The sequence below is a fragment of the Salmo salar genome, chromosome 26 (assembly GCF_965601325.2).
Source record: "Salmo salar chromosome 26, fSalSal1, whole genome shotgun sequence".
Classification (NCBI taxonomy): Eukaryota; Metazoa; Chordata; class Actinopteri; order Salmoniformes; family Salmonidae; genus Salmo; species Salmo salar.
The window spans coordinates 31,302,658-31,327,613 of NC_138316.1; the positions used below are offsets into that span (position 1 = coordinate 31,302,658).

General features: G+C 46.1%; 1 protein-coding gene across 3 annotated transcripts in view; it reads left to right on the forward strand.

The window, feature by feature from the left end:
- LOC106587616 (talin-2) overlaps positions 1–24,956 on the forward strand; it is a 127,964-nt gene that overhangs the window by 71,123 nt on the left and 31,885 nt on the right. For all 3 annotated transcript variants that reach the window (XM_082969611.1, XM_082969610.1, XM_082969612.1), the window contains 24 exons: positions 57–237; positions 528–641; positions 1,501–1,609; positions 2,478–2,686; positions 3,716–3,814; positions 3,991–4,158; positions 4,553–4,687; positions 4,834–4,993; positions 5,838–6,004; positions 9,633–9,761; positions 14,544–14,657; positions 14,826–14,939; positions 15,210–15,344; positions 15,554–15,682; positions 15,805–15,907; positions 17,074–17,282; positions 19,901–20,020; positions 20,266–20,463; positions 21,568–21,707; positions 22,336–22,429; positions 22,753–22,842; positions 23,034–23,156; positions 24,296–24,439; positions 24,743–24,904. In XM_082969611.1, the coding sequence (XP_082825737.1) occupies positions 57–237; positions 528–641; positions 1,501–1,609; positions 2,478–2,686; positions 3,716–3,814; positions 3,991–4,158; positions 4,553–4,687; positions 4,834–4,993; positions 5,838–6,004; positions 9,633–9,761; positions 14,544–14,657; positions 14,826–14,939; positions 15,210–15,344; positions 15,554–15,682; positions 15,805–15,907; positions 17,074–17,282; positions 19,901–20,020; positions 20,266–20,463; positions 21,568–21,707; positions 22,336–22,429; positions 22,753–22,842; positions 23,034–23,156; positions 24,296–24,439; positions 24,743–24,904 (3,346 nt within the window). The remainder of the gene's footprint in view (positions 1–56; positions 238–527; positions 642–1,500; positions 1,610–2,477; positions 2,687–3,715; positions 3,815–3,990; positions 4,159–4,552; positions 4,688–4,833; positions 4,994–5,837; positions 6,005–9,632; positions 9,762–14,543; positions 14,658–14,825; positions 14,940–15,209; positions 15,345–15,553; positions 15,683–15,804; positions 15,908–17,073; positions 17,283–19,900; positions 20,021–20,265; positions 20,464–21,567; positions 21,708–22,335; positions 22,430–22,752; positions 22,843–23,033; positions 23,157–24,295; positions 24,440–24,742; positions 24,905–24,956) is intronic.

Sequence of the window (24,956 nt, forward strand, 5' to 3'; positions counted from 1 at the left end):
TGCAGAGACCATAGTTAATTCATGTTGAATTTGTCTGTTTATTTGTGTGTTTCCAGGTCGACGATCCTACAGCAGCAGTTTAACCTTGTGGGTCGTGTGGAGCATGGCTCTGTGGCTCTACCAGGGGTGATCAGGTCTGGCTCTATAGGAACAGAGTCTCTCAGCATGGGCACCATGCCTTCTGCACAGCAACAGGTCATCATGGGACAGATGCACCGAGGACACATGCCACCACTGGTGAGAGCAGGAATGCAATGTTACACGTTCTCTCACACACTTTCTCCCCCTCTTCTTTCTGTTTCTCTCTCCACCTGTTTCTCTCTCCACCTCTCTCTCTCCCTATCTCTCTCTCGCACATCCTCTTTTTATATATATATCTCTCTCTCTCTCTCTCTCTCTCTCTCTCTCTCTCTCTCTCTCTCTCTCTCTCTCTCTCTCTCTCTCTCTCTCTCTCTCTCTCCATCTCTCTCATATCTCTATACGTGTTTAGTAGATATTGATCATGTCTGTGTGTTTATTCTCTCCAGAGCTCGGCCCAGCAGGCCCTGATGGGGACCATCAACACCAGTATGCAGGCAGTACAGCAGGCACAGGCTGATCTGGGAGAGGTGGACAACCTGCCTCCTCTGGGACAGGACATGGTGTGGACACACACACACACACACACTTGTCTCCACTGGGACAGGACATGGTGTGGACACACACACACACACACTCACTTGTCTCCACTGGGACAGGACATGGTGTGGACACACACACACACACTTGTCTCCACTGGGACAGGATATGGTGTGGACACACACACACACACACACACACACACACTTGTCTCCACTGGGACAGGACATGGTGTGGACACACACACACACACACACACACACACACACACGTCTCCACTGGGACAGGACATGGTGTGGACGCACAGACAGACACACACACACACACACTTGTCTCCACTGGGACAGGACATGGTGTGGACACACACACACACACACACACACACACACACACACACACACACACACACACACACACACACTTGTCTCCACTGGGACAGTACATGGTGAGAGGGACATACAACAGCATACTGACCGTCAGACACGGACAAGCACACTCAGCACTCAGCTAATTTCATGCCCTATTAACTTATAATTAAGTTGTTAATACTGTTAAAGCTTCTGATCCAAATCTTTACATTTTATATCGTAATTTTCTGACGTTTGATTTTTATGCTTAATGGCATGTTTAATGTATGTACATAACACTACTTAAAATAAATGAAACTTCATCTATCCTCACTCTAGTGCTCACCCTAGTGCTCTTTCCTCAATGCCATTCTCCCTGCTTCAGCTCCTAGGTCACCATTCATCCTTCAACTCCCATCCTGACTTTCTGATGTTTAATTGTTCTTATTTACTTGTTCTGCAATTCAGCTTTTATCTGCCAAGTACCACCTTCATGTAATAATTCTGCTGAACCAGTACCATCTCTCTCCTCCAGGCATCCAAGGTGTGGATCCAGAACAAGGTGGATGAGTCCAAACATGAGATCCACTCCCAGGTGGACGCCATCACCGCAGGAACAGCTTCTGTGGTCAACCTCACCGCTGGTACGTGGCTTTGGGATGACTCAGGAAATGACATGCTGTTCAATGGAAGAGCTGAATATTCCAGTGCTGTTGAAGTGACAGTAAAAAGGTTTTGAGCTTACATTTTTACAAGCGGTTTTTTTCTTCGTTTTTACGTCTTGTGGTTTTAAATGATTCGCACTTGACATTTTTCAAGTTAACAATCTGGTTTTCATTACGTGTAAATCTACAGTAATGGTGAACTGTTATCCATTATAATGTGTACTAGTGGGCCAAGCGAGCTGGCAGTATTGTTCATATCATTGGTTTGGTGCCATGCTGAACCAGCCAAGGGACAGTCGGTGCTTCAACCCTGTTTCAATATAAGGGGACTTCCCTGCTCTGTTGTCCAGTAGCAATCAGAGAAGAGTGCTGATATAGGATCAGTTTGGCCTTTAAGGCCATCGTATAGTGAATAAGATGACATGGCCCGGGGTCCTGATCCTGGACCAGCGCTCTGAGATGCTTAATACAGTCCCTGACCCTTTTCCCCTTTAATCTAAACGGCTGGTCATTTCCACCAGCAGTCTCATGTCTAAACAGAATAATCTAATGTGACATGCTGAATTGACTGGCTGAGTGTAACATGGGTACATGTTTATTGTGACATACTGGTTCACTGTACTGCACCCTGTTAGGTACCCAGAGGACAGGCCAGAAGGGCTTGAGATGGTTAACTTGGCTCTCTTTATCTCTCTATCTCTCTCTTTTTCATTCTCCTTCTCTATCCTCTCTGCCTCTTTCCATACCCACTCTTTTTCACTTTCGCTTACTGTACTCTATTCCCTCTGTCTCTCTCTGCTCTCTCTCTCTCTCTTCCCCTGCCCTCCTTCCTCCCTCCCTCTTATAGGTGACCCGACAGACACAGACTACACTGCAGTGGGCTGTGCCATCACCACCATCTCCTCCAACCTGACAGAGATGTCTAAGGGTGTGAAGCTACTGGCTGCTCTTATAGAGGATGACACGGGCGGGAGCAATGACCTTATGGGTGCCGCTAGGAACCTTGCTGGGGCCGTCTCTGACCTGCTCAAGGCTGTGGAGCCTGCCTCCGGAGAGGTGAGACAGGGCTGGCGGATGCCTCAACTCTGGTCCAGGAGAGCCTTGAGTGTTTACAGGCTTTTTCCCCAGCTTAGTGCAAAGCAAGCACACTTGAAACAAAAGCCTGCAGATTGGCCTACTGCGGCTTTCCGTGGCCAGAGTTCTATACCAACAATGCTTTAACCCAACACCTGTGGTATCTGAAGAGCACATGAGCTAGCTTCTACACATGATTCAATGTTATAGACTTACTTGGACCTCATTAAGTTCCATTGTCCCTGATATAAGGCATTTTATATTCTCTTTATTAACAGAACAAAGATCACAGTTTATCTTTTCCCAGTTGTATTGTCTGAGGGTAACAGAAGGCTGTAGAGTGTGTTAGGTTTGACCTCTGATTGGAAGTGTTTATACTGTACTTATCACTAATGCACCACTGGCCTCAATAATACCAACTGAGCTCCTACTGTATTCATATGGTGGCACTCCTCCCAGTTACAAGGCTTAATTTGATTAATATTTCCCATTTTTAGGGAGTGTGTGTGTGTGTCATGTGTTGGCTGTCTATTGTATTCCTGCCCTCATGTCTGAACAGAGACAGGCGGCCAGAGACCGACAGCCAGGCAGAACCATAACAAAATATGGCCATTTGAACTATTCACCCTTCCTTTGCTACAGTGTGTTTTGTTGACGTTGAACAAAACAAAGCCTGGTGAGGATAATTCTGTTGTGAATGATTCATCACTGCCATGTTGAATAATGGATTTCACATAGAACTGCACCTGCAGGCCCAGTTCACTACGCTCACAATGTTCTCTTCAAGCCCAGTTGGGATAATAATGTTTTTGGGAGATTCTGTCTTGACAATATGAAAATACCCTTATGTGGATTCAGAAATACAGTAGCTCATCTAAGCTAGTCTGGTGTGTCGACCTTCTGGGGCTAAGCGTAGATGCTGAGACAGCTGTAATTTAGGTCTACCTACCGTAGACCCCACGGGGGCTAACCCTTGTGCCATAGCTGTACTCTGACTTCCTGTTCCCTCAGCCCCGTCAGACAGTGCTGAGTGCAGCAGGCAGTATAGGCCAGGCCAGTGGGGACCTGCTGCTTCAGATGGGAGAGAACGAGTCAGACGAGAGGTTCCAGGTAAGAGTCTGTCTATTTTCACTTTTTCTCATTACAACCTTTCACATGCGATTCAGACTCAGCACATTTAGAAGGGTTTTTCTGCAGTTTCACCCAATCTGAGTTTCAAGCATAACCTTTGCTTATTAGAATTTATTCAGCGGGATGGACATGAATAATGGTGATGACAATTTCAGGAGGTGCTGATGAACCTGGCCAAGGCTGTGGCCAACGCGGCAGCCATGATGGTGCTGAAGGCTAAGAACGTGGCCCAGGTGGCAGACGACACGGTCCTACAGAACAGAGTCATCGCTGCTGCCACGCAGTGTGCCCTCTCCACCTCCCAGCTGGTCGCTTGTGCCAAGGTACAACCCTGTAGACCTTTCACACACTCCCACTGACATTTCATCATGATGAGAATGATGTGAGAAGGTAAAAGGTTTGTGGCAGTGCTACGGTGGATAATTCAACAGTAGCTATGTTTCTTCCTCTTCAATAACCCCAGGTAAAGTAAATACACTAACTTCAATAATATACACGTAGATGTTCAACGGAAGTGTTTTTGATCTGACATGATTTGTTTGCTTCATCTTTTTTCCTCTTTTGTTTCTCTTTCAACACATTCACTCATTTTTCTCCATCATCTCTTCTTCTCCAGGTGGTGACTCTCACTTTCAGTGCTCTGGTGTTCCAGGAGCAGCTGATCTCGCTCTTCCTCTCCCTCTCTCACATGCTCACTTTCTCCATCTCTCCCTGCAGGTGGTGAGTCCCACCATCAGCTCCCCAGTGTGCCAGGAGCAGCTGATTGAGGCAGGGAAGCTGGTGGACCGCTCAGTGGAGGGCTGTGTCCAGGCCTGTCTGTCTGCCACAGTCGACGGGGAGATGCTGAAGCAGGTGAGCGGAGTTGGGGTCAACTCCATCTCAATTTCAGTACAATTTTCTCATATAGAAGCATTGAGGAACATTGAAATGGGTTTGTCAGTGTACTTCCTGAATTGACTGAAAGTTGAATTGAAACTGAATTGAGACACATCCTGCAGGTGAGTGCTGCAGCCAGCGTTGTCGGTCAGGCCCTGGGGGACCTGCTGGAGCACGTATGCCACTACGCCTCCCACGGCGAGCCCATTGGTCGCTACGACCAGGCCACTGACACCATCATGACTGTAACAGAGAGCATCTTCAGCTCCATGGGAGACGCAGGTGAGGAGAGGAGGGAAGGGGATTCCCTAGTAGTGGTAGTGATGAAGTCGCTAAATAGAACAGTGAAATTAAATTAAATGCCAATAAAACTTGATTTAATTGTTTAAATTGATGAATGTTTGTTGATATTTAGATTTAAAGCCTCTTGGTGTATAGAAAGTGTCTGCCAGCTACTCTAAATAACCTCATTCTGTACTGTACTGTGGCCAACCAGTTGAAGAATGCTGGCTTTCAGCCAACAGCAAATATGTGGGTTCAAGTCACACCTGCCATCAGCCTCAGTTAGTTGTGTATAAAAATGGATTGGAAAAAGACTCATTCTCTCTCCCAGGGGAGTGTTGGCAGATTGGCTTGAGTTCTCGATGCTGGCTGCCAGATGCCTGCAGTTTAAATCCATGTGTTCTTTAATAGAGAGAATAACTACCCATCTCTCGTCTCCTTGGACTAGCAGGATTTAGTCATACAGTAGCCTAACTTTGTCTGGTTCTCTCTCTCGCTCGCTGGCTCTCTCGCTCGCTGGCTCTCTCGCTCGCTGGCTCTCTCGCTCGCTGGCTCTCTCGCTCTCTCGCTCGCTGGCTCGCTCTCTCGCTCGCTGGCTCTCTCTCTCGCTCGCTGGCTCTCTCGCTCGCTCGCTGGCTCTCTCGCTCGCTCGCTGGCTCTCTCTCTCGCTCGCTCGCTGGCTCTCTCTCTCGCTGGCTCTCTCTCTCTCGCTCGCTGGCTCTCTCTCTCTCGCTCGCTGGCTCTCTCTCTCTCGCTCGCTGGCTCTCTCTCTCGCACACACACGTCTCCACCCCCTCTACTTCTAACCATCCCCCTCTTTCTCTCCTCTGTCTCCCCCTCTCAGGAGAGATGGTTCGTCAGGCCAGGGTCCTAGCTCAGGCCACCTCTGACCTAGTGAATGCCATGCGGTCAGATGCTGAGGTGGAAGTGGATGTTGACAACTCTAAGAAGCTACTTGCTGCAGCTAAACTACTGGCAGATGCCACAGCCAGGATGGTGGAGGCTGCTAAGGTACAGTACGTAATAATGTCTTACTTACTGTGCTAAGCTTTCGGTCAACAACAACCTTTGTCAGAACCGGTCTGATGAAGGACGTTGTTCATTAAAAGCGTAGCACATTAAGCACTGAAACTTGCATCTGATCAAGTGTGCAGAGACCTCTTTTCATTTATTTAGTAAAAAGGGTTTAGTGACGTCAAACTCCTTCCACAGAGGCCCAGTATCTGCTGATTTTCACTCCACCCTTGTACTTGATTGAGGAATTAAGGTCACTGATTAGTAAATAACTCCCCTCACCTGGTTGTCTATCAATCAATCAAATTTATTTATAAAGCCCTTCTTACATCAGCTGATGTCACAAAGTGCTGTACAGAAACCCAGCCTAAAACCCCAAACAGAAAGCAATGCAGGTGTAGAAGCACGGTGGCTTGGAAAAACTCCCTAGAAAGGCCAGAACCTTGGAAGAAAACTAGAGAGGAACCAGGCTGTGAGGGGTGGCCAGTCCTCTTCTGGCTGTGCCCGGTGGAGATTATAACAGAACATGGCCAAGATGTTCATAGATGACCAGCAGGGTCAAATAATAATAATAATAATCAGTGGTTGTAGAGGGTGCAACAGGTCAGCACCTCAGGAGTAAATGTCAGTTTGCTTTTCATAGCTGATCATTCAGAGTATCTCTACCGCTCCTGCTGTCTCTAGAGAGTTGAAAACAGCAGGTCTGGGACAGGTAGCACATCCGATGAACAGGTCAGGGTTCCGTAGCCGCAGGCAGAACAGTTGAAACTGGAGCAGCAGCACAACCAGGTGGACTGGAGATAGCAAGGAGTCATCCAGCCAGGTAGTCCTGAGGCATGGTCCTAGGGCTCAGGTCCTCCGAAAGAGAGGGAGAATTGGAGAGAGCATACTTAAATTCACACAGGACACCGGATAAGACAAGAGAAATACTCCAGATATAACAGACTGACCCTAGCCCCCCGACACATAAACGACTGCAGCATAATAAATACTGGAGGCTGAGACGGGAGGGGTCGGGAGACACTGTGGCCCCGTCCGACGATCCCCGGACAGGGCCAAACAGGCAGGATATAACCCCACCCACTTTGCCAAAGCACAGCCCCCACACCACTAGAGGGATATCTTCAACCACCAACTTACCATCCTGAGACAAGGCAGAGTATAGCCCGCGAAGATCTCCCCCACGGCACAACCCAAGGGGGGGCGCCAACCCAGACAGGAAGATCACGTCAGTGACTCAACCCACTCAAGTGACGCACCCCTCCTAGGGATGGCATGGAAGAGCACCAGTAAGCCAGTGACTCAGCCCCTGTAATAGGGTTTGAGGCAGAGAATCCCATTGGAGAGAGGGGAACCGGCCAGGCGGAGACGGCAAGGGCGGTCTTAATTGAATGGAAACACTAAAAACCTGCACACATTAGGCCCTCCGTGGAATGAGTTTGACTCCCCTGGGTTAAAGCATAGATTCTCCATTATGTATGTACTAGAGGAGTTGTCCAAACGGAAGGTTAGTAAAGTAGGTTGTACTAAAGTAGTATATTACCGATTCGTCCTCTACACAACTAGAGCAGTGAAATTCCTCAAACTCCCTTCTAAGAACCGATGATCTGTCCTGTCCGTTGTTTTCCCCATCCTGTACACACAAGGTGACCTTTTCGTTGTCTGCCTGGATGTGCTGGGGAAAAGAGGACCCGGCTGGAGTCCCTAGAGAGAGATGTCTGTTTTTGAATCCCAGAATGTCTATCAGAGCAGTGTATGGCTGCAGCAGGATGTCCCGTGTTGTCCCTCAGATCACCATGTTCCCATGAAGTGACCTCATCACTAATGAACCACCAGTGACCTCTGAGGTATCACTGATTGTACCGCTGTGACTATGGTGGCCTTCCTATTTAAACACCACCCAGAGACCAAGAGACTGAGCGGTTCTCACTGACTGGAGGACAGGCATCGCTATGGGGTCTGAAAGAATTTGGCTAGTCTAACCCCTTTCTATGTCATACTTTCTCTAAAAATGGCCCTTTCCAGTGAAAAACTACAGGTTGTAATTCGCAGAGCTGCCAGTGTATTGTTTTTATTTAATTTTTATTTAACCTTTATTTAACTAGGCAAGTCAGTAAAGAACTAATTCTTATTTACAAATGGGGTTGTATTGTATTTAAATACATTCATTCAAACCAGAGCGTTTTCCACAATGCTATTTGGGTGCTTCCTGGTTGTCTAGTTAAATATCAGTCTACTTTTATTCAGGCAGTCCATTTGATTCTTCATCTGCTCCTCAGCCTTACAGACAAGTATTAATGTCCCTGCCATCATGAAGGCTAAATGGGGCCATATCTTACAGCTGGTTGGATGCTTTTGATTCCACATTAATCACATTATAGCAGCTATCTTTATCACTGTCAATGAAGGATTTACCCAGCCACTGTTTCCTTGGTAACTGTCAGAAAGGGGACTGTATTCAACACTACCCCTAGTTGCAGGTAGCCTAGCAGTTAGAGCGTTGGGCAGGTAACCAGAAGGTGAAACATCTGTCAATCTGCCCTTGAGCAAGGTACTTAACCCTAATTGCTCCAGGGTTGCCGTCAACATTGGCTGATCCCTGGCTGTAACCCCACTTTCAGAGGGTCTCGGAGGGGGGGGGGTATGCACAAAAAATATATATGCTAATATAAGCATCATATAATTGATTGATTGAGGGTAGAGAATGTTTTGCTGAGGCATGGAGAAAGGATTGTGTCAGTAGTGGGGAGTCCACAGAAGATGGCAGCTCTTCGTTTGGCTTTCTCTCAAAGCTGTGTGCTGAGAAATCTGGACCTAAGCATGTGGTTTCATTTTGGACAGTACTCTGTGTTTCATTTCCAATCCCTTTTATTATTAGAATACGATTGGTTTTCCCTTCAGTGACAATTTCCGATCACACATAAGTGACAGTTAACCTGGCGTACAGGAAGCAGCGAATAGTATCAATAATAGCCTAGGCTGGCTAACATGACACACTGTTATGAAAAAACTGTTTTGCATTTCAACAGTCAATCACATTATTCCTCTCTACTCTTGAGGAATTAGTATTGTAATGTCTCAAAACATTAGTCTGGGCTTACTGTAAACATCACCTTGGGGCTGTGGGTGGTATGTTTTTAGTGTGTGTGTATTAGTGAGATATAAGATGGCTGCTGTAATGTTCTGTAGAGGGTTACATTCAGCAGCAGGTGAGGTGAAGCGCCTGGCTGCTTAATTAACTAAATGGCATAGAGGCTTAGGCTCTAGATTCTCTTCATTCCCTCAACAATAGGACGCACAGAGGCTCTTAGGGATATTGGTTTGTGTGAACTGAACCCAGTCACGTACAATCAGAGACAGCTGGAGAGAAAGAGAGGGGTAAAGAGAGCTGGAGCCAGAGGAGGTGGTAATGAAAAGGAATCTTGACGTTTCCTCATCAACAAGATGTTGATAGATAAACAAAGAAGAGCTGCTGTCATTACAAACGGACATGATTACAGTTGGACTCTAGCACTTTCCCTGGATGCATCTCCATCTGCTCCAGTTTAATGATGGATGAGGTGTCTTCCTTTGTCTCTCTGTGTGTGTGTCTGTCTCTGGGGGTGTGTGTGTGTGTGTGTAACAGGGCGCAGCGGCATACCCAGAGAACGAGGACCGGCAGCAGAGACTGAGGGAGGCAGCTGAGGGGTTACGCGTGGCCACCAACGCTGCAGCTCAGAACGCCATCAAGAAGAAGCTCATTAACAGGCTAGAGGTCAGTTGGATGGGGCTAGGCTGGGCAGAGCCATATATGTACAGTATACCTATGGGTGGCTCCGCGAGTTTGGTGCTAAGATGGCGTCCCATTAATGAGTTTGCTAAACTCTGTATATGACTCTGGGGCTGAGTAAGCAGGCACTTCAACTTGCTTCTCCTCATCATAGCTCTTGCTCTACATACACACCACATTGTCAATCACATGGAAAACACCAGGCTTTGAGTGAAAGTCTAGAGATAGTATTTTTTATTTGCTGTATTATTTGGGGCTTTAGGTTAACGTGCAGAGGTGATTACATTACCAGAGCTATTATTTCCAACTGTTGATGTAAACCATGCAAGAACAGTTATATACAGTACAGGACATTACTGAGTGTGTTTGGAGAGCTACAGTGTACTCTGTGTACATTCAACTGTTATAGAAACTTCCTTTCCCTTCCTGTTTACATTCTGAGAAGTCCTTGTAGGTTTTCCTTCATATGAAAGTAGAGACCATCCAGTATCATTCTTCGATTGTCATCCTACTAGCCACTGAAATGTAAAAGGAGCATTTTACATATGACTGTTGAACGCGGAATGAGGGAGAGCTCGGTTTGTTGTTTTGGAAAGTCTGGTGTTTTGAAAGTGTGTTAAAAATTTTCTTAGTGTCTAGCTACCTTTTGAGTTTGGATCCCGAGACGCAGTTGGCATCAGTTGCTGGGTCTGCTACTCTCTGTCCAGTAATCCTGCCGACCAAGACCGGTTCTGAGGAGCTATTTGGTGTAGCTGCTTGCTAGCTGCCTATCAAGCTTGCGTGGTTTTCTTGAGGGCTTGAACGTAGCCCGTGGCTGGGATCACAGATTGTCCCGGGCTTGTGGCTGTCAAGATCCCTGCTGATTTGAAAACAACAATCTTCCCTGCGACCTGCTCTGTCTGGAACTGCGAGGAGTAACAGCGTGACCTAGGTGGCTAGGTACCATGACAAAGACCAAAGCCGGCAGGAGTACTGTTGAGGACAATGGTGTCTCTCTGTCACAGGTGAGTGAACAACAAAAAAATTCTACATGCAGTTGTTTCAACAACAAGAAAATGGCTTGTAGTGTTTTGTCCAAGTACTGGTGGACTCAACTAATAAAAGAATGGATGACCTGACCAGAGAGGTCCAGGACCTGTAGAACAGTTTGCAGTTCTCCCAGGCTCAGCTTGATGAGTTTAAACAAGAGAAAGGCAAGATGACAGCAATCTGTAAGTCATTGAGAGAGGACATCAGTTCTGTGTGTGATTCCATGATAACATTGACGGTGAACAAATTATCTTGAGGGACAATCAAGGCAGAACATCATGGTTGTAGACGTAATTGCAGAATTGCCACATGAGACCTGGTAGAGTCTGAGGACAAAGTGAGGGAAATGATCTCGGAGAAACTGAAGATGGACCACAAGAAGATTGAGGTGGAGCGCGCCCACAGAACTGGAAAACCCAACACCGGCCCAGGTGACAGGCCCGTAGTGGTCAAGTTCTTGAGGTTTATTGCCTTACCTCCCTAATCTTACTACATTTGCACACACTGTATATAGACTTTTCTATTGTGTTATTGACTGTACGTTTATTTATCCCATATGTAACTCTGTGTTTGTGTCGCACTGCTTTGCTCTATCTTGGCCACGTCGCAGTTGTAAATGAGAACTTGTTCTCAACTGGCCTACCTGGTTAAATAAAGGTGAAATAAAAAAATGTAATAAAAAAGGACAAAGTAGCTGTTCTGGAAAGAGCCAAGAACTTGAGAGGAACGTGTACCTTCCTCAACGAGGACTATCCTGAAGCTGTGCACCAGAAGAGGAAAGAACTTATCTTGGCCATGAAAGCTGCCAGAGTGCGTGGGGACATTACTTACATCTGCTGTGACAGTCTCGTTGTCCACCCTCCCTCCCAAAACCCTGGAAGGGATGAGAGAGCAGAGCCTGTGGGTTTGTAGCTCAACCCCACAGCACACACAGATTCACTTACACACACTGACTGATTCATGGAATATTTATTTCTCTCAAAGAATAGAATAGGTCGACTTTTGTACTATGGGAGATAGTAGATTGATATAGGCTAGTGCTTTTGCTGATCGTTAGGCCTGCTCATCTTGTTGGCTGACGAAAAGTAAATGTGGACAGTTCTTTCAATATCTTTAATATGCACCTCGGAATTGGATATGACAGAGAGCCATGTGAGTGAGAGATTGCGTTGCACACTCAGGGAGAAGGGCACAACGCAGCACTGCAAAAGGCATGGATTCTTTTAGGGTGCATTACGGCCACAAAGGGGATGCCACTGTGAAATTCGAGGCATTATCAAGTGCTTGTCAAATTGTGAATGAGAGACTATTGGTGTGTGTTCAGCCTGTGCAAAAACAAAGCCGAGCTCATGCCTTTCGAGATTTTTTCAAATCATCATTAGTCTCATCATGCAGCCTTACAATGTATTAACAATCAAAACATATAGCCCAACGTTTGTAGAACAACTAAAGTTACATTAATAAATCTAAATTATGCATATAGGAGTACCTATTTCTTTGTTAACCGCTCAACACAGAATAGTGTGTGTGCGCAGGTGCGCATTCCCTCATCGTTTTGGAGAAAATATTAATATTTTATTCAGCTTTGTTCAATTGTGTTCTTAATACTATAAAATAATGCCATGGATTTATAAGCAAATCTTATCTGCTAAATTAAGTAGTGTAGCCCACAGCCATTTGGCATAGCCACATCAGGACCTAACATAAGGACAACTCCGAGCATGCTGTTCTTTTCTTCTGAAATAGACTACATTTTCTTCATATTATGCTTCTTTAGACCTGTCTAAAATAAATAATGGATTTATTGTGAAGGGGTAGGCTATATTACATGGATTTATTAGACTTTTTAAAATGGCTTGTAGCCTATGTGTGGAAGCCAGGAAATGCTAAATGTGTTTGTTAATTAACGGTCAATTACCGTGAGACCGGCAGTTATTTGCTTGACAATCACCGGCTGACGAAATTTCGTGACCGCCACAGCCCTAAACAAGATTGTCCATGTATCGATCACATGAAGCGGCCTCTACTGGTTCCAACAGCAGACCTATCAGCTTGCTGCCAGATCTTAGCAAACTGTTGGAAAAAATGGTTTGACCAAATACAATGCTATTTCTCTATAAACAAATTAACAACAGACTTTCAGCATGCTTATAGAGATGGGCACTCATCATGTACTGCACTGACACAAATGACTGATTGTTTTATAAGAAGATTGTGGGAGCGGTACTGTTTGATTTCAGTGCAGCCTTTGATAGTATTGACCATAACCTGTTGCTGAGAGAACTTATGTGTTATGGCTTTTCAACCTCTGCCATATCGTGGATTCAGAGCCATCTATCTAATAGAATTCAAAGGGTTTTATTTAATGGAAGCTTCTCTGTCAAACATGTAAAGTGTGGTGTTCCGCAGGGCAGCTCTCTAGGCCCTCTATTATATTTTTACCAATGACCTGCCACTGGCATTAAACAAAGTATGTTTGTCCATGTATGCTGATGCTTCAACCATAAACGCATCAGCAACCACAGCTAATTAAGTCACTGAAACCCTTAAAGAGTTGCAGTCTGTTTTATAATCGGTGGCTAGTAATAAACTGGTCCTAAAGCTAAGAGCATTGTATTTGGTACAAATCATTCCCTAAGTTCAAGACATCAGCTGAATCTGGTAATGAATGGTGTGGTTGTTTAACAAGTTGAGTAGACTAAATTACTTGGTGTTACCTTAGATTGTAAACTGTCATGGTCAAAACATATAGATTCAATGGTTGTAAAAATGGGGAGACATCTGTCCGTAATAAAGAGATGCTCTGCTTTTTTGGACACCACACTCCAAAAAGCAAGTTCTGCAGGCTTTAGTTTTGTCTTACCTTGATTATTGTGTGGTCGAGTGCTGCAAGAAAAGACCTAGATAAGCTGCAGCTGGCCCAGAACAGCAGAGTGGCACACCTTGCTTTTTATTGTAATCAGAAGGATGATATAAATACTTTGCATGTCAGTCTCTCTTGGCTAAGAGTTGAGGAGAGACTGACTGCATCACTTCTTTTTATAAGAAACATTGTGTTGAAAATCCCAAATTGTTTGCATAGTCAACTCACACAGAGCTCTGACACACACCCTTACCCCACCAGACATGCCACCATGGGTCTTTTCACAGTCCCCAAATCCAGAACCGATTCAAGAAAGCGTACAGTATTATATAGAGCCATTGTTGCATGGAACTGCGTTCCATCATACTGCTCAAATGAACAGCAAACCTGGTTTCAAAAAACAGATAAAGCAACACCTTCCCTACTTGACCGAGATAGTTTGTGCGTGTATGTATTGATATGGAGGCTACGTGTGCCTTTTTTAGATTGATTAAGTTTTGTTTTTGAGCTGTTCTTGTCTGTTAATGTTCTGTATTGTTCATGTTTTGAGTGGACCACAGGCTCTCACAACAGCTAATGGGGATCCTAATAAAATACCAAATCAGGAGATTGTTTAAACCCTACTGCCCGACATTAAAGATGGCACGACAAATATTTGATCTCTGACCTGAGGAACCCTGGCTCTAAACGGAGACTGTCTGCCTCCCAAATGGCACTCTATTCCCTTTAGTACGCTTCTTTTGACCATGGGCCTCCTGGTCAAAATATATGCTCTACAAAGGGAATGGGGTGCCATTTGAGAGGCATCTTGTGTGTGTTTTGATTCGTTGAGGCAGTGATTCTAAACATGCCTAACGTGTGTGACATTCCAACAGAATGCCGCCAAGCAAGCTGCAGCTGCAGCCACCCAGACCATCGCTGCCTCCCAGAATGCAGCAGCCTCCAACAAGAACACCGCCGCTCACCAGCAATTGGTGCAGAGCTGCAAGGTACTGGGGATAAGTCTCTTAATGCCAGGGGACATTGCCAGTTGCTTGCATTGAACAATTTGTATGCCTACTGTAGTTATACAGCTATAATGGTGCTACAGCTATATAGAAACTGTGGTTGAATACTGTATGTGTGTTGACTGTTTATGTATGTGTGCGGCTCACTAGGCCATGGCAGACCACATTCCCCGGCTGGTCCAGGGGGTAAGGGGCAGCCAGGCCCAGCCTGAAGACCTCACTACCCAGCTAGCCCTCATCATCACCAGCCAGAACTTCCTACCGGTACACCCCCAGTGCCAGTCTGGCTTCTAATCTAACCCTAACCCTAACCCACATATTGAATGAAGGGATCTCAATATATTGTACAGTGCTGATGTGTCTGTGTGTGTGTGTGTGTGCTTGAAAGCTTCTAACGCTATATTATTGATGATGTCTAATACTTGGGCAAGGCTGGGTTTTGTAGTTATAATAGATTCAAATAAAGACATCTATTCTCTGGTACAAAACATCTTCTTGGGATGAATTTGACATTTCCTGCTTCTCTCATGACAGCCTGGCAGTAAGATGGTGACATCAGCAAAGTCGTCTGTTCCCACGGTGATGGACCAGGCCGCAGCTATGCAGCTGGGTCAGTGTGCCAAGAACCTGGCTACCAGCCTGGCAGAGCTCAGAACCGCTGCACAGAAGGTACATACACACACACACAGACACACACACATACGCACACTTAAGTCATACCCATCTCTCACCTCTGTCACTTTGTGAGGGTACCTATCCCCTGTTAGGACTAGCCAGCTTCTGATAGACTATGGCACTAAATACCAGCTCAGATGGGTTAAAAACTGTCAGTCTAGAATGACTAATTCAATGGTCTGCTCTCTCCCTGTGCTTTTTAGGCCCACGAAGCCTGCGGCCCCATGGAGATCCACTCAGCTCTCACAGCCGTCCAAACTCTGAAGACTGAGCTCCAAGATGCCAAGATGGCTGCCATAGACATGCAGCTGAAACCACTACCTGGAGAATCGGTCAGGAAAATCTGATTAATTGAATTAATCAACGTCTCTCATTACTTCTAGTGCTTACTCTTTCATCCATTGCTGAGTCTGTTTGTCTGGGTGTCTGATGTACTGTGCTGTTCTCTCTGCAGTTGGAGAAGTGTGCTCAGGACCTGGGCAGCACCTCCAAGTCTGTGGGATCCTCCATGGCTCAGCTGCTCACCTGTGCTGCACAGGGCAATGAACACTACACAGGTACTGTACTACTGCCCTGAGACTCCCATTCTAATGACAGCAATACCGCTAAATAACAAACTCCATAGCACCACCAGGATGTGTCTATAATGGTATATTTCACTTTTGACTACAGATTTTACTGTTACTACTGAAAGCGTCAACATATTTTGATGCTTCAAGGTCAATAGTAGATTAGATTCAGCCTTTACTCTCTGAAAAGTAGCACAAAGACTAAAGCAGAAGAAATCTTTCCCCTACTTGAATAGATGTGACATTCCTTCAGTAATCTTGTCTAGATGAATGGGGTAATGCAAGCTGATTCAATTTACTAGATTCCTCCCCAATGTGTTGTGTTGAAGCTGAAATGTTGCATTCCCTTGTTGAGGCAGTCAGCAGTTTAGACCTTATGAAACTAAACCAGAGGCTCTCGCTACCTGGTATAGCACACTGTCAACATGAGGGCTATGGATATCGAAGGTCATAACATGCATTTATTAAGGCTTAATTCAATCTTCTGAATGTATTTGGATGTTTGACACATCTGAATGCAAGCAGTCCTTTTCATTTAATGCATTTGTTTATTTGTCACATGCTTGGTTAACAACAGGTGTAGACTGACAGGGAAATGTTTACTTATGGACCCTTCCCAACAATGCAGAGAGAAACATTTAGAAAAAAATAAGAACACAGGGAATAAATACATAATGAGTAATGACAACTTGGCATTATACACAGGTACAAGTACCGAGTCGATGTACAGAGGTACGAGTTAGTGCAAAGAGGGTCAATGCAGATAGTCTGGGTAGCTATTTGGTTAACTATTTAGTATTCTAATGGCTTGGGAGTAGAAGCTGTTGGGGGTCCTGTTGGTTCCAGACTTGGTGCATCGGTACCGCTTGCCGAGGGAGCTTGCCGTGCGGCAGTGGAGAGGGAGCTTGCCGTGCGGCGGTGGAGAGGGAGCTTGCCGTGCGGCGGTGGAGAGGGAGCTTGCCGTGCGGCGGTGGAGAGGGAGCTTGCCGTGCGGCGGTGGAGAGGGAGCTTGCCGTGCGGCGGTGGAGAGGGAGCTTGCCGTGCGGCGGTGGAGAGGGAGCTTGCCGTGCGGCGGTGGAGAGCTACTTCTGTAATAACTCTTGTTTATTTGTAACATTCCAAACCCTACTCACCATTTGTATATTTGCCTCCAGGGTTAGCAGCCAGAGAGACAGCCCAGGCACTGAAGACTCTAGCCCAGGCAGCGCGGGGCGTGGCAGCCTCTACCACCAACCCTCAGGCAGCGGCATCCATGTTGGATTCAGCCTGTGATGTTATGGAAGGCTCGGCCATGCTGATCCATGAGGCCAAGCAGGCCCTGGTCTCTCCCGGTGACGCAGAGAGCCAGCAGAGGCTAGCCCAGGTGAGTGGGGCACTTCAATACAATAACGTGCAGAGCCATATAGGGATGAAGCTACTGTACATCTCTATAAAAGGCTCTGCTATGTGTATGTACAGTTGAAGTCAGAAGTTTACATACACTTAGGATGGAGTCATTAAAACTAGTTTTCAACCACTCCACAAATTTCTTGTTAACATACTATAGTTTTGACAAGTCGGTTAGGACATCTACTTTGTGCATGACACAAGTAATTTTTCCAACAATTGTTTACAGACAGATTAGTTCACTTAACTCACTGTATCGCAATTCCAGTGGGTCAGAAGTTTATACACTAAGTTGGCTGTGCCTTTAAACAGCTTGGAAAATTCCAGAAAATTATTTCATGGCTTTAGAAGCTTCTGATGGGCTAATTGACATAATTTGAGTCAATTGGAGGTGTACCTGTGGAGGTATTTCAAGGCCTACCTTGAAACTGAGTGCCTCTTTGCTTGACATCATGGGACAATCTAAAGAAATCAGCCAAGACCTCAGACAAAAAATTGTAGACCTCCACAATTCCGGTTCATCCTTGGGAGCAATTTCCAAACGCCTGAAGGTACCACGTTCACCTGTACAAACAATAGTACGCAAGTATAAACACCATGGGACCACGCAGCCGTCATACCGCTCAAGAAGGAGACGCATTCTGTCTCTTAGAGATGAACGTACTTTGGTGCAAAAAGTGCAAATCAATCCCAGAACAACAGCAAAGGACCTTGTCAAGATGCTGGAGGAAACGGGTACAAAAGTATCTATATCCACAGTAAAACGAGTCCTATATCAACATAACCTGAAAGGCCGCTCAGCAAGGAAGAAGCCACTGCTCCAAAATTGCCATAAAAAAGCCAGACTACTGTTTGCAACTGCACATAGGGACAAAGATCATACTTTTTGGAGAAATGTCCTCTGGTCTGATGAAACAAAAATAGAACTGTTTGGCCATAATGACCATCATTATGTTTGGAGGAAAAAGAGGGATGCTTGCAAGCCGAAGAACACCATCCCAACTGTGAAGCACGGGGGTGGCAGCATCATGTTGTGGGGGTGCTTTGCTGTTGGAGGGACTGATGCACTTCACAAAATAGATGGCATCATGAGGGAGGACAATTATGTGGATATACTGAAGCATCAGTCAGGAAGTTAAAGCTTGGTCGCAAATGGGTCTTCCAAGTGGACAATGACCCCAAGCATACTTCCAAAGTTGTGGCAAAATGGCTTAAGGACAACAAAGTCAAGGTATTGGAGTGGCCATCACAAAGCCCTGACCTCAATCCTATAGAACATTTGTGGACAGAACTGAAAAAGCGTGTGCGAGCAAGGAGGCCTACAAACCTGACTCAGTTACACCAGCTCTGTCAGGAGGAATGGGCCAAAATTCAACCAACTTATTGTGGGAAGCTTGTGGAAGGCTACCCGAAATGTTTGACCCAAGTTAAACAATTTAAAGGCAATGCTACCAAATACGTATTTATTGTATGTAAACTTCTGACCCACTGGGAATGTGATGAAAGAAATAAAAGATGAAATAAATCATTCTCTCTACTATTATTTTGACATTTCACATTCTTAAAATAAAGTGGTGATCCTAACTGACCTAAGACAGGGAGTTTTTACTAGGATTAAATGTCAGGAATTGTGAAAAACTGAGTTTAAATGTATTTGGCTAAGGCCTATGTAAACTTCCGACTTCAGCTGTATATGGCTATGCTAACTTCCATATTTTCCATCTGTTCAGTATAATTGTCCTCTGTCTGAATGGAGTGGACTGTGATTGGTGCTCTTAGACAACAAAGGGCTACTAGAGTTTTTATATCACCACTTTTATTCAGAAAGTCTTGGCTTGTGTTACAGTGAAGGTCAAGTGAGAGGCACAACTACAGTACCTGGTTGTGAATAATAAAATAATTAACTTTTCATAGACAAATAATAGTTGACATTTAATCAGCCCAGCTGAACATAACACTGGTCACCTGTCAAGCACAGTGTAGCAGGAGATTCACAGCTTTAAGCACACATCAATTATTAATGCCTGGTCCTCCCCATATAACCTTCCCACCAGATGAATAAATGATGCATCTATTGATGCTACTGCAGATAAAGGGACAGACTGGACATAGTATTGTGGTGTTTGTTCTGTTCCTTTGCAAATGAGAGAGAAATAGGTCCCATTTTACATGGTGTCGAAGATCTCTTTGGTTTTGAATGGAGTCCAATGAAAGTCCTTGAATTCCTCTTTGGATGATGATCTCTTTCAAATCTTGCCAAATAAAAGGCTTCAATTGTGTCTCTTTTTATCTTTTCAGGTAGTCCTAGTTGTGCATTCAGTAATCCTTTCAGCAGCACGACTCGGGTTCTGTTGCTAGGCCCCACAGGGACACAGACATATTGGTTTGGCATATGTTCTGTTGGAAACAGAAGTGCAAATTAGGAACATCAATTACTCCGCTATGCTTCTTGGCTCATTAGCATTTTAAGATTGTGATTGCAGCTCAACATCACTACTGTGGAAAACACCTCCGTTCACGCATGAATGATCACACGCAGGCACGCTCACAAACACACACACCTGTGCTCACACACACCTGTTCTCTCTGCTTCAGGTGGCCAAGGCTGTGTCCCACTCTCTGAATAACTGTGTCAACTGCCTGCCTGGCCAGAAGGATGTGGACATGGCCCTCAGGAGCATTGGAGAGGCCAGCAAGAAACTGCTGGGAGAAACGGTAAGTTCTACGCTTCCTTAAGTAAAGGTTACTTTATTGAAAAAACATTCATGTAAAGCCACTGATTACCCCAGAGTTAATCACCCGTTTATTGATTTAAAACTGCCGCTAGGTCAAACACTTATCTAATGTTTTTAAACCAAACTTAAATTTATTGCACCACAACCTAAACACTGATTCGCTATGGCTGTCTTTGTTGTGTCTCTCCGTTTTTCTCTATCTCTTATCTTTCTCTCTCTCTGTAGCTCCCTCCATCCACCAGGTCCTTCCAGGAGGCCCAGAGCGAGCTGAACCAGACCGCAGCAGATCTGAACCAATCAGCAGGAGATGTGGTCCATGCCTCCCGCGGCTCCAGCACCCAGCTCGCAGACGCATCTGGGAAGTTCAGCGAAGACTTTGATGAGTTCTTGGACGCCGGCATTGAGATGGCTGGGCACACTCAGGTGCAGTCAGAGTGGTCTGTCTGTCTGTGTGGTACTAAACCTGGAACGTGTTCGTTAGGGCATACCATAGCAATGGAAACCAAAATGAACATTTCTTATTGACACGTTCACATAGTGCCTCCCCGTTCCACACAGTTTTGTTGTTTTTGTTTTGTGCCTAATGAACACAAACGAGGCACCATACTGGATTTGACTGTTTTAGTGTGACTCATTTATTTACGTAAGCCTCTTCATCACCTTTTGGACATAAGACCCAACTGGATAATTTATCAAAACTGATATGATGGAAAATAGAGGAGGAAAAGTTGACCAATTGGCCTCAAAAGACATAGCTTGGCCAACCATCAGTCAATCTATTTGTTGATTAACTTTCCTTATAGATACGGAATATTTAATTGAATTGCCTCAGAGCGGCGGTCTGTTAAATTTAGTCTAAATAAGATGACAGTTGAAGGCCTTTTCCGTGCTGCCTTGCTGATAAGGAAGGAGGAAATCTTAGTGGCATGACACTGATTACCAAATCAGACCCAGGTGACTGCAGGAACTGCCAGCAGCAGAGTTGGAACCATAGAGTCTGAGGGGAACAGTAGACATGTTCAGCATGGTGCAGCTAGAAAACAGCCCAGGCACCATTCTCCTATTCATCTAACTGAAGGATAGGAGGACCAGGGATAGTCAGTTGCACAGGGCTCCCGACTGGTGCAGCGGTCTAAGGCACTGCATCTCAGTGCTAGAAGCGTCACTACAGACCCTGGTTCGATTCCAGGCTGTATCACAACCGGCCGGGATTGGGAGTCCCATAGGGCAACGCACAATTGGCCCAGCGTCGTCTGGGTTTGGCCGGGGTAGGCCATCATTGTAAATAACAATTTGTTCTTAACTGGCTTACCGAGTTAAATAAAGGTTACATTCAGCGTTGATTAGCACTATATAGCCGTGTCATCGCTCTGAGGGGATTAGTTACTAGGCAGATTTGGGTTCATTTAGACTCTCTAAATGACTAGCAACATTTCATGCCCTTTCTGTATGACTTTTGTATATGATTGATTTACAACTAGTGTTTATGACTTGTAATAACTGGTGATTCTGCTGTGGATGTTGTAGAGGAAAGATGAGCAGATCCAGGTGATAGGTAACCTGAAGAACATCTCCATGGCTTCCAGCAAGCTGCTCCTGGCAGCCAAGTCTCTGTCTGTAGACCCTGGGGCGGCTAACGCCAAGAACCTTCTGGCTGCTGCTGCAAGGTATCTAGCATACACTACCCTCTATGTGGGCTCTCACAATACCACACCTGTTGATTGGTTATTTATCATGTCATGTTTGATTTAGAAAAGGAGGTTTTCCACCCACAGTTCATTCAACTTTTGCAATGTGTTACAATATGCTTATGCCAGGGCCACAGCAATGGGAGGTTTCACTGTGCCTTAGGAAGGGACAAGGCTTTTGATGTGACACACATGCACTTCTCAATCTCACACCTCCAGTGTAGCTGCACTTCACAGCAGAAATGTCCTCCTAGGTGGTAGATGACGTGCTGTCTCCCTTCAGGCTTGTGGAGGCTGTTAATTTCCTGTCTGGTAATTGGAAGGTTAAGAGGGAGGTGTGCGACTGAAATGTCTGACTGGCTCACTGAAGCCTGCAGGAATTCTGCTGAAAAAAGAGGGCGAGAGAGAGAGAGAGGGAGGAGGAGGAGGGGAGAGACCAGAGGGACCCAGAGGGGACCCAGAGCACGATATTAGATTTGGAACCAATGGAGCCTGGGACCTTGTGTTTGTGTAATGGAGCTGAACGCTGGTCTAAGTGCCTCTCATTTTGAACTTCTCTCGCCCTCTCTCGGGCTCTCACTCCTCTCCATCCCATCCTGTGTTTCAGAGCAGTGACAGAGAGCATTAACCAGCTAATCACACTGGCCACACAGCAGGCCCCGGGACAGAAGGAGTGTGACAATGCCCTACGAGAGCTGGAGGTACCATCAACATCAATAGCTTACATCAATAACATTAGCTTTACTGATAACAGCTGCAGTCATAGTGGTGGTAGCAGGAGTGTTAGTTGGAGCAGTAATGGTGTTAGTCAAAGCAGTGTCATCTGTAGCAGCCTTTGTTATGAGAGATTGGATAGTAGCATCATTAAAGTGGGTTATGTTAAATGTATAGATTATGGGAGTGCTCTAGGAGAATGTTTTCATGTAGCTCATTTAAGTTGTATCTATAATGGGTTCCTTTTGGTTTTAGTTAAATTAGCAAGTTCCCTTCTAGATGTTAAGAGATGTTTTCCCTCTCCTCTCAGGCGGTGAAAGGAATGCTAGCCAACCCCAACGAGCCAGTCAGCAACCTCTCCTACTTCGACTGCATCGAGAGCGTCATGGAGAACTCCAAGGTAGGGAGGGCCACGACCCTGAGCGCTGCTGAAAGAGCAAGCATAACCACAACCTCCAGACAGATGGAAACGAGTAGAGATGGAGAGATGGGAGGGAGAGCGGAGAGAGAGCGGTGACCTGCCTGGCTGAGGAATGCTACAGCTTAATCCCTCCCTTCTGCTCTTTTCCTCTGTTCCCCCTGTTCTTTCAGGTCCTGGGAGAGTCCATGGCTGGCATTTCTCAGAACTGTAAAACCGGGGATGTGCCAGCGTTTGGGGGCTGTGTGGGACTGGCCTCCAAGGCCCTGTGTGGCCTCACTGAGGCTGCAGGACAGGTGAGGACATGCTACGGAGTACCTGCTCTGGACCTACCAGACATACTGTGTGAATATGTGAGCACCCTGTGTGTGTTCTGCTTGAGCTGGGGAGTGTTGTGCTAGTGTAGAAAGAGAGTAGTGTGGACTTCTGTTTTTCCACTACTGTCCATTTCTGGGTTTTCCCTTACTACATCAATATACCACACATGAGTAGGCTCTGTCCATCTGTGTGTAGACCAGATGCAGTAAAAAGCTGCTATTTAAGCTGCTAACATTGTAGCCTAGCTGTTTTCTGCTGCTATGAGACCCACGTCTGGTTCTACAGTATGCTGACCCCCCTGTCCCCTCTCCCTCCTGCTCCCCCTCCCCTCCCTCTACAGTATGCTGATGTCTCTCCTCCTGTCCCCTCTCCTCTACAGTATGCTGATGTCTCTCCTCCTGTCCCCTCTCCTCTACAGTATGCTGATGTCTCTCCTCCTGTCCCCTCTCCTCTACAGTATGCTGATGTCTCTCCTCCTGTCCCCTCTCCTCTACAGTATGCTGATGTCTCTCCTCCTGTCCCCTCTCCTCTACAGTATGCTGATGTCTCTCCTCCTGTCCCCTCTCCTCTACAGTATGCTGATGTCTCTCCTCCTGTCCCCTCTCCTCTACAGTATGCTGATGTCTCTCCTCCTGTCCCCTCTCCTCTACAGTATGCTGATGTCTCTGCTCCTGTCCCCTCTCCTCTACAGTATGCTGATGTCTCTCCTCCTGTCCCCTCTCCTCTACAGTATGCTGATGTCTCTCCTCCTGTCCCCTCTCCTCTACAGTATGCTGATGTCTCTCCTCCTGTCCCCTCTCCTCTACAGTATGCTGATGTCTCTCCTACTGTCCCCTCTCCTCTACAGTATGCTGATGTCTCTCCTCCTGTCCCCTCTCCTCTACAGTATGCTGATGTCTCTCCTCCTGTCCCCTCTCCTCTACAGTATGCTGATGTCTCTCCTCCTGTCCCCTCTCCTCTACAGTATGCTGATGTCTCTCCTCCTGTCCCCTCTCCTCTACAGTATGCTGATGTCTCTCCTCCTGTCCCCTCTCCTCTACAGTATGCTGATGTCTCTCCTCCTGTCCCCTCTCCTCTACAGTATGCTGATGTCTCTCCTCCTGTCCCCTCTCCTCAGGCCTCCTACCTGGTGGGCGTGTCTGACCCCAACAGTCAGGCAGGGCATCAGGGGTTGGTAGACGCCATCCAGTTTGCACGAGCCAATCAGGCGATCCAGATGGCCTGTCAGAACCTGGTGGATCCGGACAGCAGCCCCTCACAGGTCAGTTGGGACATAATAACACAGGTTTGTTTGGTTTTATTTGTTTACTAACTAGTCACCTTGGGTTGATTTGAAGAGTCTCTATTGAAATGAGATGTTTATGAGCCCTCAGCTGTTCCCTTTGTCATGTTTATCTCTTGTCACCTACTTTAAAAAAATCCCGAGCTGCTGATTTGTTTGTTGTTGTCCTTCATCTGACGTGTTATGGTTCATCTGGTTAGACGTCCGGGTTGCCTCCCACCATGTACCAATGTTCCCATTTAGGGTATGGCTTTCTGAGACTGGTATGGTGGCTGTTTTCAGGTGCTGTCGTCTGCCACCATCGTAGCGAAGCACACGTCAGCTCTTTGCAACGCCTGTCGCCTGGCCTCCTCCAAGACAGCCAACCCCACAGCCAAGAGACACTTTGTCCAGTCGGCCAAGGAGGTGGCCAACAGCACAGCCAACCTGGTCAAAACTATAAAGGTAAAACTGCAGACTCCAATGAGGTTTTTTGAACTGATAGACTGGCCCATTG